Source organism: Martes martes (genome assembly GCF_963455335.1).
Source record: "Martes martes genome assembly, chromosome: 5".
NCBI lineage: Eukaryota > Metazoa > Chordata > Mammalia > Carnivora > Mustelidae > Martes > Martes martes.
The window spans coordinates 152,479,594-152,494,417 of NC_137892.1; the positions used below are offsets into that span (position 1 = coordinate 152,479,594).

The 14,824-nt window shown below is 47.0% G+C and overlaps 1 protein-coding gene across 2 annotated transcripts in view; it reads left to right on the plus strand.

The window, feature by feature from the left end:
* Positions 1–1,347: 1,347 nt before the first annotated feature.
* Positions 1,348–14,824, plus strand: part of RETREG1 (reticulophagy regulator 1) — a 126,041-nt gene continuing 112,564 nt past the window's right edge. Inside the window, exon 1 of one of the 2 annotated variants that reach the window (XM_080804449.1) lies at positions 1,348–1,793. In XM_080804449.1, coding sequence (XP_080660575.1) covers positions 1,477–1,793 — 317 coding nt within the window. In that variant the 5' untranslated portion in view covers positions 1,348–1,476. Of the gene's footprint in view, positions 1,794–2,389; positions 2,649–14,824 lie in introns of those variants that run through there. The other variant, XM_080804450.1, reaches the window with a different exon arrangement.

Here is a 14,824-nt window from a genome sequence, read left to right on the forward strand (position 1 = left end):
AATTATTGCCACTCCTCCAAACCACCACTTTACCTCCCTCCTCACAATTCAGGCCAGATGCCATCATTACCAAACGCCTCCTGAAACCTGACTCTTCCACTCTTTCCCTAATTTTGTGATTTAAGTTAAGACTCTTGGCACAGACCAGTTATTTCCATGACAGCGGTTATCACGTTGTACGTAGCCCCTCCTTGGACTGTGAGCTTCCTGTGGGTGGAAGCCATATCCACTGGGCTTAGCAAAGCATTTGGGCGCGTAGTAGGTGTGCAAGAAACCTTCCAGTGAACTCTAGGAATATAGTCCATACGGCCAAGTGCACACGTCTGCAATGCACACATCAATGAATTTTCAAATGTGTGTACACAGGGGCATAAACCCATAATGACCACCCAGGTGAGCATTACAGAGCATTCCCCAGAGGCTCCCTTGAAGCAACAGGCTTTAATTGCTCTGGGAATGAGCCCCATCCAGCTCGTGAAAGCCGAAAGCCGGCCGGTTGCCAGTACGAAATCCAAGAGGCTTGCAGGAGCCGGAATTCATTGTAGGTAGAATGCTCGTGGTGGGGGCAGGGGCATTTAGTTCCAGAGAAAAGTTAAGAACGGGATTAAAGGCTAGGACATTTTTAAAAAATGCAAATAGTGAAAAGTGAGCACAGCAATTATACTTCTTCCCTCCCCCTCACGCTCATCCAGAAAAACGAGGGCCAGGGAGGCCCGCTGTGGGCGGGTTCAGGATTCCCTGCCACCCTCTCACGGTCGCCTTACCCACGTCCTGATGGCTGTTGGGACTCGGAGACCAGAGTGACTCAGACGTAACCATGGTCAAGGCTTGCCAACGCTTACTCGCCACGCGCAGAGCGTCAGGTCTCCGCAGGGACCGGGCTCCTCCGCTCGCGCTCACCTGCACCTCCCGCAGCCCGGCGCGTAGGGGGAGCGGCTGCCTCGGCCGCAGGTCGGCGAGGGGAAGCGCCCTCCCCCATCGCAGCGGCCTGACGCTCCTTAATTGACCCAAACGTTTTTTTCCTTCGTTTCTCAATCCAGCGTTTAGAGCATCACGTTCCTCGCAGAGGACGGAAGACCTCTGCTGTGGTGGCCCGGGCGGCCCCCGAAATCCGCTGCCAGCGGGAGGGGCGTCCGCTGCCGGTGGAGGGGCGAGCGGGGCCCCCGGCCGCGGAAAGTGAAGATGCGCGGTTGACACGGCCCGGGCGGGGGCGAGGCCATCGAGGGGGCGCGCGCTCCCCGGGACGCCGCCCAGCCCCTCGGCGCCCGGCGCCCCGCCCCTGCGCGAACTTGGCCGCACCCACTTCCCCCGGGAGGCGCCCCCGCCGCCGCCGCCGCCGCCGGGACTGACGTCACAAGGCACCCAGCCGCCAGCGCCCCGCGGTGCGCGCCCCGCGCGAGGACCCGCCGCCCTCTCGGCGCCGACACCCGGGCGCGCCGCGCGCGTGCCCGTCTCCGCCTGCAAGCGCCGCTGAAGATGGCGAGCCCGGCGCCTCCCGAGCACGCCGCCGAGGGATGCCCGGCTCCGGCGGTCGGGGAGCAGGCGCTGCGGCCGCGGCCGCCGCCCCGGACTCCCCCCGAGGAGCAGGGCGAGGAAGCTCAGGAGGAAGGGGCGGTGGCGACCGGCTCGGGGCGGCAGGTGGAGGAGGAGGCCGCCGGCGGGGCGGCCGCCGCCGTGACCTGGCTGCTGGGGGAGCCCGTGCTGTGGCTGGGCTGCCGCGCGGACGAGCTCCTGAGCTGGAATAGGCCACTGCGCAGCCTGCTGGGCTTCGTCGCGGCCAACCTGCTGTTCTGGTGAGAGCTCGGGGTGGGTGGGGACGCCCAGGAGGGCAGGTGACCTTGGGGCGCTCAGGAGCGGGCAGAGGGCGCGCCCCGGGCCCGGTGTGGGGGGTGCCTCCTGAACCCCGCGGAAGAAGTGTCTGCCCTGCCCCACTTTCTGGGCCCCCTTTCTCGAACAGGTAGACGCACACTTCAACTTTCCTCCAGAAGCACTTCCTAGTAAACAGTTGTCATCCTCCGTGTGCGTCTCCAGCGTGGCGTGGGAGGGGGTCGGCTGACCCGCATGCACCTGTACATACAGGTGTGCCCAGCGCGGTTGGAAACTTCGGCTTTTGCTTTCGAAAACTCACAGGCCTTGTCCTGCTGGCCCAAATCGTGCCAGTGCAAACGTGCTTGTACTTGTGTTCGCTCATGCACCCCGAGCAGGCATCTGGACCAGCTTAGGTCCATGCTCAAGACTGCACCGCCTTCATCAGCCACCTGAGATGGGCACTGAATGATTTGTTTTTCCACTCCCTGGAGGGTTGGGTTTACAGTCTTTACTCCCTGATGACAAAACAGGAAGCAAACAGGTGGATAATGTACATCACCCCGCTGCCCCGCCTCCCCTCCCCCCCAGGTGTGTGCACAGTGTTAGAAACAGTCACACTTTCAGGTGAAGTACAAAATAGAATCTACAGGAATGTTCTCTAAGAAGCCCCTGATCAAACAGGTCTGTCTCTCCAAAAAAGCCCTTCACCAGTAAGGGCAGGGAAGGTGTCTGGCTCCTACACCGAATGTCGCGTGCCCTGTCTTCTGTTGGACGGTGGAGAAAAGCCTTCTTTGTTTGCAACTGCGTCCTGGTAATAAGCATGATCGGCACAGTGCAGAGTAAGTAGGGGACAGGCAGGAGATACCTTGTTACAGGACATGACTTATTAACCTTAAAGTTAGGAAGTAAGAAAGTTCACAAAACATACACAGATTGCCATTTTCTAGGCTACCTGGAGCGACTTGAAAATTCTGCTGATCTGTGCTTGTCGTGATTTCTCTTAAAGTGAGCTGTATCTTATCGGGGTCACTGTGAATTTATTTTGGATATTTTAGCTGTACTTGTTTCTCGTGTTTATTCCAAAGTTCTTTATCCTATTCTGAAGTTACATGAGCCCTCAAATAAGGAGGATATATTGCATTGTGCTAGATCAAGCCACAGTCCAGTAATCTTAGGACTGTGTTTCCCTCGTTTTACTGATGAGGGACATGTTTTTAAGATTCTCTTAATTTTAAATTGTATTTATTTACTTAAAAAACAGTTAATAGCCTCAGAGCTCAAACATTTAAAGGTAAAAAAAAAAATGATTCGCATTTCAGAGATCTACCTCCCATGCCTGTCTCTGGCCACCCAGTTTTCTCCCAGAGGCAACCAATTTTACCAGTTTCCTCTGTATCGTTCCAAACTGTGCATATTTTTTAAAATAGGCAATATTCTGTACAAACTGTGGGATACTATTTGAGCTATTCCTCTTTTTGTATGTTTTGGCAATCACTTATTTTTCAACTGCATAGAATTCTATCATAAAGATGTCACAAATTATTTAACCTTTTTCCTACTGATGGATTAAGATAGTTCCCAAACTTCTGCTATTTCAGTGTTCTAGCTGATGGCCTTGGACATGCATTATTTTGCATATATGAAAGCATGTGTATAGGATAGGTTCCCAGAAGTGGAATTATTGGCTCCAAAAGAATGTGTATTTTTTTTTAAGAGTTATTTATTTGAGAGAGAGAGATGGAGCTCATGTGAGCAGGGGGAGGGGCAGAGGAAGAGGGAGAGAAAGAATCCCCAAGCAGTCTCCCCACTGAGCAGGGAGCCTTATTCATCCCGAGCTCAATCCCAAGACCCTGAGATCGTGACCTGAGCTGAAATCAAGAGTTGGATGCTTAACCAACTGAGCCACCCATGTGTCCCTGTACACATGTAATTTTGATGAATATCTTTATAGAATTTCCGTGGAGTTCTGTAAGTTTATACTCCAGCCAGAGCCAGCAATGTGTGTGACTGCCTGTTTCTCTATACCCTTGCCAACAGTGTTTTACCAAACTTTCTGATCTTGCGTGTCAGGTAGGTGAAAAAAGGCATCCCAATTTGGTTTTAATTTGCATTTCTCTAGGTTTGGGCATTTTTTCTTATGTTCAAGAACGATTATAATTATCTTTTCTTTGCATTATCTGTTTATAAATAACTTTGTCCATATTTTTAGTTGTGCCAATGGGCCTTTTTCCTGTTGATTTGTAGGAACTCTTTATATTAATAATGTTAGCCTAATTTCTATAATGTAAATTACAAATAATTTTTCTATGATGCATATTAAATAGCATCAATTAAAAAGAATGATTTTTGCATAAAGTAATTGAAAGGCATATTTGGTATTATTTTGGAGTGATGTCTTCCATCCATTTTATAAAACTTTTCTTTTTATTTTAAGTAAGCTCTGTTCCCAGTGTAGGGTTTGAACTCATGACCCTGAGATCAAGAGTCACACGCTCTACTGACTGAGCCAGGAGGGCACTCCCATCCTTTTTTTTTTTTTTTTTTTAGTCTGATGGAGAGGCAAACAATGGTCAGGCATTCAGTTCAGTTATAGCTTTCTGCTTGTCTGTTTTATTTCTTCTTCTCTTTGCAGTATCTACATTCCATGCATGTATTTTCTTTGACAGAAAGATGAGCCCCAGTTTTAAAATTCTGAAATACTTATTAGTTGTAATTTCTGATCCATTTATTAATTTCATTAAAATGTTGATGTTCTATCTCCTTCTCTTGCTTTTGGGGTTAAAATGATTTTCAAGGTCATCATTTTCTTTAAATAGTGTGCTTCTTATCAAGTGATCTTAAATTATGTGACACTCTGGCAGTCCATGTCCTAGGGACTCTAAAACTCTGTATTTTTTATGCGAAAAAAAGATCAGTGTCAGAAATATGAGAAAGCCAAATCTTATCTTAGGCAAAAATGATTTTTTTTCTTTAATTGGCATTATTGCATTTTTGTGGAAATTAATTTTCTAAACCTTTTTTGAATGATTTAGTACCTGATCCTTGCAGTAGCTTTCAAGTTTTGAGTTGGGGTTCAAAAGCTCTAACATTTTTCAGCTGTCCTTTATCTGCAATATTTTAGGGCCATGCACTAGAAGCCCCAAATCTGAGACACAGCCATTACAAATGGGATAACACAAGGCTGCATGAAGCAGGTGTGGTAGAAGAAACAGAGAAAGCGTCATTCGATGATGGAGTTTTGGGGGAGTGACAGCATAGTGGCTGGAAGAGATTGTGGGGTCTTCCTAAGATAACCGTGACTGAACAAACCTGGAGGGACAGGAATGATTTGGGTAGATCTCATATAAAGTCAACAGCATCCCAGCCCTAAGACGTTGGTCTTATATTTTGACCGATATACTGAACAGGTGCAATCAGGTGATAGGTGGTAGAGAAAAGTGGGGAGGTGAGACTGGCTAGGTATTTTGGACCCATCTTTGGGGGCAGTGTGGTCATCTTGAATGTCAGACTGTGTGTTTGGATTTGTTGTTTTAATAGGCAATGGGAACAAAAAAGCGTCAAAGTGTTCATGAATCTTTTAATGGATAAGTAAATTATAATACATGCATTCCTACCTTAAAATACTATATCACAGTGAGGGCACCTGGGTGGCTCAGTCAGTTGAGTGTCTGCCTTTGGCTCAGGTCACAATCTCAGGGTCCTGGGATCGAGCCCCTCATGTGGCTGTCTGCTAAGTGGGGAGCCTGCTTCTCTCTCTCTCTCTCCTTCTGCCCATCCCCTGGATCATGCTATCTCTCCCTCTATCTCTCTCAAATAAATAAAATCTTTTTAAAAATACTCTATCACAGTGAAAATAAACAGCTGTAGGCAATAATGAATTTTACAAATGTAGGTGAATTTTACAAACATAACTTTGGGCAAAAGAAGGACGCAGTATGCGTAGAATTATCCAGTTCTTAAAAAAGTTTTCGCATGCATTAAACTAAACACTATTAATCAGGGCTATACACATAAGAGATTAGAAACACAGTCTTTTCTTTCTCTCTCTCTCTTTTTTTTTTTTCTTTTTAAAGAGAGGACAAAAAAGGCAGGGGGAGGGGTAGAGGGAGGAGGAGAGAGAGAATCCTAAGCAAGCTGCCTGTTCAGTATATAGCCCCACATGGACCTCAGTCCCAAGACCCTGAGATCATGACCTGAGCTGAAATCAAGAGTTGGACCCTTAACCAACTGAGCCACCTAGGTGCCCCTAGAAAGACCTTCTTATCCCTAAAATTAAGGAAGAGTTTATCTCTGGGAGGAGTGAGAAGGTATGACCACAGAGAGGCACATAGAAAGTTCTAGGGTATAGGCAGTGTTCTATTTTTTGGCTCTGGTGGTAGTTACATGACATTCAAGTTCTGATTATTTTAAAACTCTGTGTGTCTGTGTGTGTGTGTGTTCTTATCTATGATATATTTTATGAAAAATGCTGGAATACTAAATAATACTTAAAAAAATGGCGTTGACTCACAGGTCCAAGGAGTTTGACAAAACACAGATCACAGATAGTGCCTGTCTCAAGAAGCAGGATTTCTACAACCTGAAATAGATTGAGCAATGACCCAACAGTCTTAGGACTATGTCTTTCTCATCTTACCAACAAAGAACATGTTTTTAAAATTCTTTTTCTTATTTTTAAATTTTGCTTATTTTAAGAAATTGCTAATACCGCCTCACAGTTCAAAAGTTTAAAAGTACAAAAGGGTAAACAGCTTGAAGAACTCTTTCCCACGCCTGTCCCTGGCTACCCCATTTCCTCTCAGAGGCAATCAGGGACACCACTTTTAAGCACAACATAAAATAGGGTGGACCCAATGAAGCAGAAAACACTATTTTTGTTTTTAAGGGATTAACTTGGAGTATACGGTCAACAAAATGCACACACTTCCCGTGCACTGCCAGATGTACAGGCTTGTGTAACCATACAGCAGTCAAGATCTAGAACATTCCCATCACTCCCAAGGATTTCTTCGAGTCCCTTCCCTGTCAGTCCCCACCCCTGGGGATTGTCTGCCCTACCTCTCTATAGATTTGTCTTCCCTAAAGTTTCATGTAAATTACAGCATATACTGTCTTTGGTGTCTGGCTTTGTTTACTCAGCATGAAGGTTTTTTTGTTGTTGTTGTTGTTTTTAAGATTTTTAAAATTTATTTGACAGAGAGATCACAAGTAGGCAGAGAGGCAGGCAAAGAGAGAGGGGGAAGCAGGCTCCCCACTGAGCAGAGAGCCTGATGCGGGGCTCGATCCCAGGACCATGAGATCATGACCTGAGCCGAAGGCGGTAGCTTAACCCACTGAGCCATCCAGGTGCCTGAAGTTTTGAGATTTTTCCCTGTCATGATATCCATTATTTGTTCTTTTTAAGAAATTAACATCTAACGTATTTATTTGTTTCGGGGGTACAAGTCTGTGATTCATCAGTCTTACCCAATTCACAGGACTCACCATAGCACATACCCTCCCCAGCGTCCATCACCCAGCCCTCCCACCCCCCACCCCCCACTCCCCAGCAACCCTCAGTTTGTTTCCTGAGATTGTGAGTCTCTTACGGTTTGTCTCCTCTCTGGTTTCATCTTGTTTCATTTTCCCTCCCTTCCTCTGTGATCCTCTGCCTTGTTTCTCAAATTCCTCATATCCGTGAGATCGTACCTGTTCCTTTTTATTGTTGCCTAGTATGCCATTTAAGGGATATGCCGCAGTTTATCCATTTGCTAGGTGATGTTCATTTGGCTTCTTTTCAGGGTTGGCTGTCATGAATAAAACTACTAAAAACTTGAGGCGCGGATCTCTGTGTGAAATGTCTGTCTGTGGTGAGAGTAGTGACAAGCTCTGAGCTGTGTTTTGTCTGGCCACGCGGCCGTTGCCTCCGATAAGGCGAGGGATGGAGCCAAACGCCCGTCGTCTTGGTCTCCGCGCTGGTCGGAGTACTGAGATTGAATGCCTTACGGTGCATCCACCCTCTTGGGTCCGACTGCCCCTGCGGCCTGGAAAGCCACGCCAGTGTGATCCAGTTTTGAACCCACAGCTGGAGACCGCGGCCTACAGAACAGTCTTTGCATGGGCTATTTCCTTCAGGCCGTGCGGCGTTGCTTGACGGCATTACCCACCATTTACGTAAATAGGAAAACTGCAAGAAAGTGGTTTGCTTGGGGTGACGACGCAAGGATATACCTGGCAAGAGCCCGGTGGGATCTGCCTTCCGTGTATTCTCAGGCTGGGCATCTGCGCGGTCTGCCCTGCCCAGGACCTACCGCGAGTCCTTGCAGCACTCGCTTTGGAAGGTTGCAAAGTCCAATGCCCATTTGGTTTCAAGAGCCCCCGGTATACGGTCACTGAGGGGTTCTTCCAGCTTGCGTTGGAGTAGTGGGCCTCAAAGAGTGGTCTCTGACCAGTATGGTCAAGGGTACCCCCCGGGCACTTGGTAGAGACAAAGATCATGGGCTCTGCTCCACACCTACTGAACCAGGAACCCTGGAGGTGGGACCAAAGCATCTGAATTTTCTCCAGCTCCCTGGGTGACTCGACCCACAAGTTTGAGAACCACTGTGTTTGATCCCACTTTCTGGGATCACAAGCCCTCTTCTCCATAAGGCAGCATTTCCATTGGTGACAACTAAATAGTAAATATTTTCTTTACAATGGGTAAGCCCATCTCTTGATTATCTTTGCCGCTGCCCAAGATCCACACCCCCCTTCTTGAACAATCCTTTGTTTCAAGATGCATTCTCTTCTTCTCCTGCTGAGTCCTTTTCTCCCAGCTGAGAACTTGTGGGCTTCTTTCCTCACTGTTTTCCAGACTCTTCCGGACATGCTTCAGTTAATCTGTATTCCTCCTGAATGCAGCATTCCTGAGATGATCTGACCGGTGTTTTCTTCCCCAACTCCCCCGCCTCCCGGACAGCATTCACATAACCTGAGATTTGATAATCACTCTCTTTGACAGCCGCTTTTATTGACAGTTGTTAGACTCTTATTTTATAGATATTTAAAGTTCTCTCTATATGTATATGTGTGTATATACATATAGGCCTGGGCCCATATATATATATATATATATATGTAAAATTATAATTTGTCGAACTATACTAAAATTGCCAAGGACATTCATAGTACTGTATATAAATCTTACAGCAACTCGGTAAGGCAGGTATTGTTCCCTTTTTACGCAAGAGGAAACTGAGGCTTGTAGGAGTTTAATTGAATTATCAAAGGGTGACTTTGACATGTACCATTCATCAGAATATTTGCAGTGATGGAAATATTCTACATTTGTACTGCATGGTAGCCTCTGTGACTATTAAGCACATGAAATGTGGTTAGTCTGACTCAGAGACTATATTTTAAATTTTATTTAAGGTTAAATTTAAATAACCACATGTGGCTAGCAGCTGCCATATTAAGTAGCACAGTCCTAGACCATAGTCACAGGGCTGGGTCATGAAACCATGCCTTCTCTCCACAAATTTTAGTGTTGTTTGGTTTTTTTGTTTTACTGTGTCATCTAAAGAGAAGATAGATTACAGGAGCCGATGATTAGGGCTTACATTTTGCAGCATTACAGTATTATACTTAATGATCTGTTGGAAGAATGCTGCTTCTGCATTAGGAGGGATTTTTTTTTTCTTCTTTAACTTGATAGCCGGTCTAGTCCATGTTCCTCACTTATCTCTGCTCCAGCTTGGCAATCAGCTGTGGTTGAACGTCTGCTCCAGACCGACGTGGTGCTGGCTTACCGGGTATACCAGAAGTCCCAGTCTGTGTTTGTCTCTGAGGACTTATACTCTGGTTTAGGAGGCCTGGCTGGTTCGGTGAATTGATTGAAACACTACACCACAATTCTGAATTGTATGCCACAGTCCCCAGAGCCTTACAGTTTTGGAATAGTGGAGATCAGGAGAGTTGGAATAGTCAATGAAAGCTCTGTGTGGATTATCGATCATACATACCTAAAAGAGAAGATATAATTGTAAAAGTAAAGATTAACAAAGAGGGACAAAGCCAGAAATAAATGGGGGGTAAGCACCGGCTGTTGCCAGCGTGGGGAGACTCACCTGCCTCACACTGAGGGTACGTTCTGGGAAACGTGGAATGTAAGTTATTATTCTTGGATCTGAAACATTGTAAAATATCCCAGAGGTTTGGTGAACTGAACTGGACCCGAGGATACTCCCTCAGTCTGAATAGGGTGGGGGTAGTTCAGAAAAGTCTTGCCAAACAGAAAGGCTTTAGTTCATTGGAAATAGTCATGAGCTTTTTTGTCCTCAGCATTTAGCAGACATTTCTTGAGCGGTGGTCTCATGTGCCGGTCACAATGGCTCTTTCATGAGTTCCCAGGGAAGGCTAGTCTCTGAGACCTCAGTATCTTAGCACCAGGAACTTCTAGTTGAGGACCTCAAAGACAGGGCTGTTTTTACTAGAAGAATACTCCTCCTCAAAACCATCAGCTTTTCCTCTCTTGTAACTCCAAAGCTCTTCCTTAGTGATTGTGCACAATTTTATGATTATGCTATTTGGATAATAACTTTACCTCAGCTTCTTTTTCCTACTCCTTTTTTTTCCTTTTTATCTTGTTGTGCATGACTGTTTTTAAATTGCTGGATGGATTCAAATGAGTACAAATAAATGAGGTGTATCATTATTACTAGCTGCTGGGAGTACAGTGATGAGTAAGACACATTCTGACTCCTGGGGAGAGAAAGGGATTAGTAAGCAAATAATTATAATGCAAGGTTATGCTGTGCACACCAAATTATCACACATGGGCCCAGAAGAAGCAACAGAATTTCCTTAGATAACAAACAGGGGACTATGGGGACAGGGCAGGAGACGGGGGCATCGGTATGCGAAAAGTCAAAGAGAGCTAATACGTGTTGAGTCATGGTTGTGTACTAGATACTCAGTTAATTCATGGAAGCTTGAACAGTAGCACTCATACATGCTCACTTCTGCAGATAGACGAAGAAACCGAAAGAAAAGGAGGAGGGGAGAGGATGAGACCAGAAAAGAAGGGAGGGGAAGAGTTGGTTTATGTGTTCCGGGGAATACCCAGAAGTGAGTTTGGAAAGAGAAATGCTGGGGTCAGTTTATGAAGGGCTTACTATCAGGCCATGCCAAGGAATTTGGACGACATCAACAAAGCAATTTCTACCTATCCCCCTAATATAAATAGCATCACGTTAGACCCTTTCTTCTAAAACCTCCATTCAAAAATTCAACAAACATTTACGGAGCGTCTACTCTACCGACGCTGTTTAGGCGCTGGAGATACAACGGTGGACACGGAACGTGTATGTAGGCTCTCTCTTTTCACGGAGCTCGCACTCCAGTGGTGGAAATGGCCAGAGAAAGACGACAAACAAATACAGAAAAGCTAGAAGCAGCTGGAGGCTCTGGAGGAAACAAGCAGGGACAGGGGACAGGAAGGGCCAAGGAGGCGCTACTTTGCTGAAGTGCTCGTTGCTGGCGTCTCAGGGAGTGACCTTGAACCGACACCTGAAGAACGAGTTGGAGAGCGGTCCAGTCCGCTCCCTCTGTGGTGGAATGTGCCAGAGGAGACGGCGTGTGCAGAGGCCCTGAGTGCACTGGGCTTGCGTGTGAACAGCATAGCAAGGAGTGTGCGGCTGCAAGCTGGGCGAGCGAGGGGGAGACACCATGGGTTTAGCCCAGAAGATCACACAGCAGCTGAGCCGTGTTCTGCTTTTTGCCTTTCCTTGGCCCCCCTGGATGAAGGAGGGGAGCGAGAGCCTGGGACCAGAGACCAGTTAGGAGCCTCACAGGAGCACGGGGTGGTGAAGAGAGGCAGTGGGGGTGGGGAAGAGGCCATGGCTTCACGGGGGAAGGAAAAATCTGGAGGAAAAACCGGGAGTATCGAGTGACTTGGGGGGTGGGAAGAAAGAGGTGGAGGGTCTACAAGGAGGGGCTGCCACTAACCCGCACCAGAGTCCCTGAGGTTCAACAGGTTGAGGCCACAGGGAAGAAGGATGATCTGTCCGGTCTTGGGAGGTTGAATACAATGCTTCACTATTATCAAAGATCCTCCTGGAACATTCTCTAGAGTGCTTTTTGTTCTCTGCAGATTTCCATGCATTTGGGAAGAAAATCTGTCTGGGAATGAAGAGGACAGTGCTGAGTGGAGCACCATAGGCCCATGGGTGTGGCCACTTGCCTAGTCTAGATGGAAGGGATCTTAAAACCAGGGAAAGAGCAGGAGCCACCCACGGGCCAGCCAGCTGACTGAAGCTTCCTGACGAAAGGTGAAGCAGAAAGCTCACTCTTGCTGTGGCCTCCCAGGTTCCCTGGGTTTCTAGATAGACTGATCTGGCTACTGTGTAACAAGGCAGGTTTCACCAGACAGAGCTGGGTGCCCGGTGTTGTAGCCTTGCATGATTTCACATCATGGTGCCTGCAGAGGTCATCAATTTTAACAACCTTTCCCGGACGCTGCTGGGCACTGGGTGTACTTAATATCTTACTGAATTCTCCTCTGACCCGGCATGGGATCAGAGTCCCCTGTTGCAAGAGGGATACCGAAGCTCAGGGCCTTTAAGTGACTTGCCCCAAGGTGAAAGCATGTGGCAGAGCTGCCATTCCAACCAGGCTTCTGGTATGCTCTTCCCTCAAGAAGACTCTTCTGCAAGGGGGGATTACTGTATAAAATGAGACGTGATTTTATACAGCTTATTGCATCTGTTTTCTAGGACAAAGTTAATTCTCCGATTAAAATATCAGCTGCCTCCCACACAGCTGGGTATGTCTGCTTTAGGGAAAGAAGTGAATTTATTTTTTCCAGTAAAATTTCAGCACCAACCATGGCCCACACCCTCAGCTCCACTCTGCCACCTCGGTGTTCCCATTTTAGGCATGAATGACCCAGACTGCATGTGCATTGGTCCGAGATGTCAAATGGTCCAGCTTGGTCCTCTTTCAGGTGTCCTTTGGGCGGGCCCTCCGGACTCAGGGGTAGCTCTTTCTCCACAGGTCAAACGTCCAGTGGTCTCCTGCCTGTTCTCAGACGGCTGCACCCCTATGTACTCTGGGATGAGACATCTTGCTTAGTGTTTGGGAAATGACATCTTTAAGGACACTCTGCTGCATCCCGGCTGGGGTTGGGCTGACACTGGCGGCAGTGCCTTTATTGAAGGGACACAAGAGGAGGTCAGGAGAGCCCAGATCCCACTGCTTCTCCTGTGGCGCATGTGCAAAGCCATCATGCTCTGCAGCTGTTCGGGGCCCCAGGGCCACACCTTCCGTGGCTCGAGGCTCGCACTTGGAGTCCCCCCCCACACACACACACCCGGGGCTTCCTGTTAATTTCAGTTGTCGATCTGCCTCTATCTCCCACCGTGCCTTGTGCCATTTGAAGGTATTTTATTTCTCTCTGTGTGTGTTCTGATTCTTAGAAACTTAGGAGAACTTTGTTGACTGTGACCTGGGTCAAAGAAAAAACCCTACAGTTACAGAAAATGTAGTAAATGATATTGAGACTCCTGCACGTGAAACGCAATCACTGTCTTTCTTTGTGTACACACAAACAGGCTTGCTCTCTCTCTCAGGTCAATTAATTTCACCAGACTTTTAATAAAAACAGTGTCTCTTGCCCTGCCTCTCCGCAGGTCCCAGGCTTGGTTCTCAAAGCAACTATGGTTATTTTTCTGCTTTTTAGGTCCATTTTTAGGCTTTTCTAAATAATATCCTTATAATGCCATTCCTTTTTCTTTTCTTTTTTGACAATTATAAACAATTTCTTGAAAATTTTTTGAGGTATAATTGGTGTATAATGTCAAACAGTTAGTTTCAGGTAATCAACATGAAGATTTTATATTGGTATATATCTCAAAATAATCACCACAGTATGTCTAATGACCGTCTGTCACCAGACTTAGTTACAAGTTTTTTTTTTTTAATGCCATTTCTTTTTTTTTTTTTTTTTAAGATTTTATTTATTGATTTGACAGACAGAGATCACAAGTAGGCAGAGAGGCAGGCAGAGAGAGAGGAGGAAGCAGGCTCCCTGCCGAGCAGTGAACCCAATGCGGGGCTCGATCCCAGGACCCCGGGATCATGACCTGAGCCGAAGGCAGAGGCTTCAACCCACTTAGCCACCCAGGTGCCCCTTAATGCCCTTTCTTGACTTAGCTATCCGAGATACTCTTTTTTCCCTCCCACCCCGACCCACATATACACCCTTCCCTCCTCCATCCTCTCTACTGGTGTCACCATTTGGGGTTCAGTCACTGACTGGAAGCATTGTTCATACAGGAGGTAAGGAGAATGCCCCATGTGCAGTTCCTTCCTGGTCTGACTTTATTTTGCTGTCCCTCTTAGCATGTTTTTTCTATTTGATCTTTTTAACTCTCCAACATTTCTAGAAAACTCCCTTCGAGAAAGGGCAGACATGCTAGGCTGACCCTTCAGTCTCTCTCCTTTTTACCTCTCCCTTGGAGCCATCCCTGCTGGAGTACCACCCGGCTGCCAGTCTACTCTCCTTGTCTCCTGGGTCTCCTGTCCCCATACGACATCCACAGTGTCACCCACTCCTCCTTGCCTGTGGTAGAACTTCTGTTACTGTATCCGTGCTGAAAACGGGGTCAGGAGAAATTTAGCAACCTGAATAGGGGAGCTCCCATTTATCCTTGAGAATTTTCATGTTAACTTAAGATCTTCTTTTTTTTAAAGATTTTATTTATTTATTTGACAGAGAGTGGGAGAAAGAGCGTGAGAGCACAAGCAGGGGGAGAGGGAGAGGGAGAAGCAGATTCCCCACTGAGCAGGGAGCCCGATGCAGGGCTCCATCCCAGGACCCTGGGATCATGACCTGAGCCGAAGGCAGACACTTAATCAGCTGAGCCACCCAGGCACCCCAATGGTAGCTTAAGATTTTCTGATGTTAATTTGAGTTCTTCATTTGTTTTCATTCTGTTAGTAGACTGTTTCTTGGTGAACTTTTCATCACTGAGAGAGCACATTCCCTAGCTTT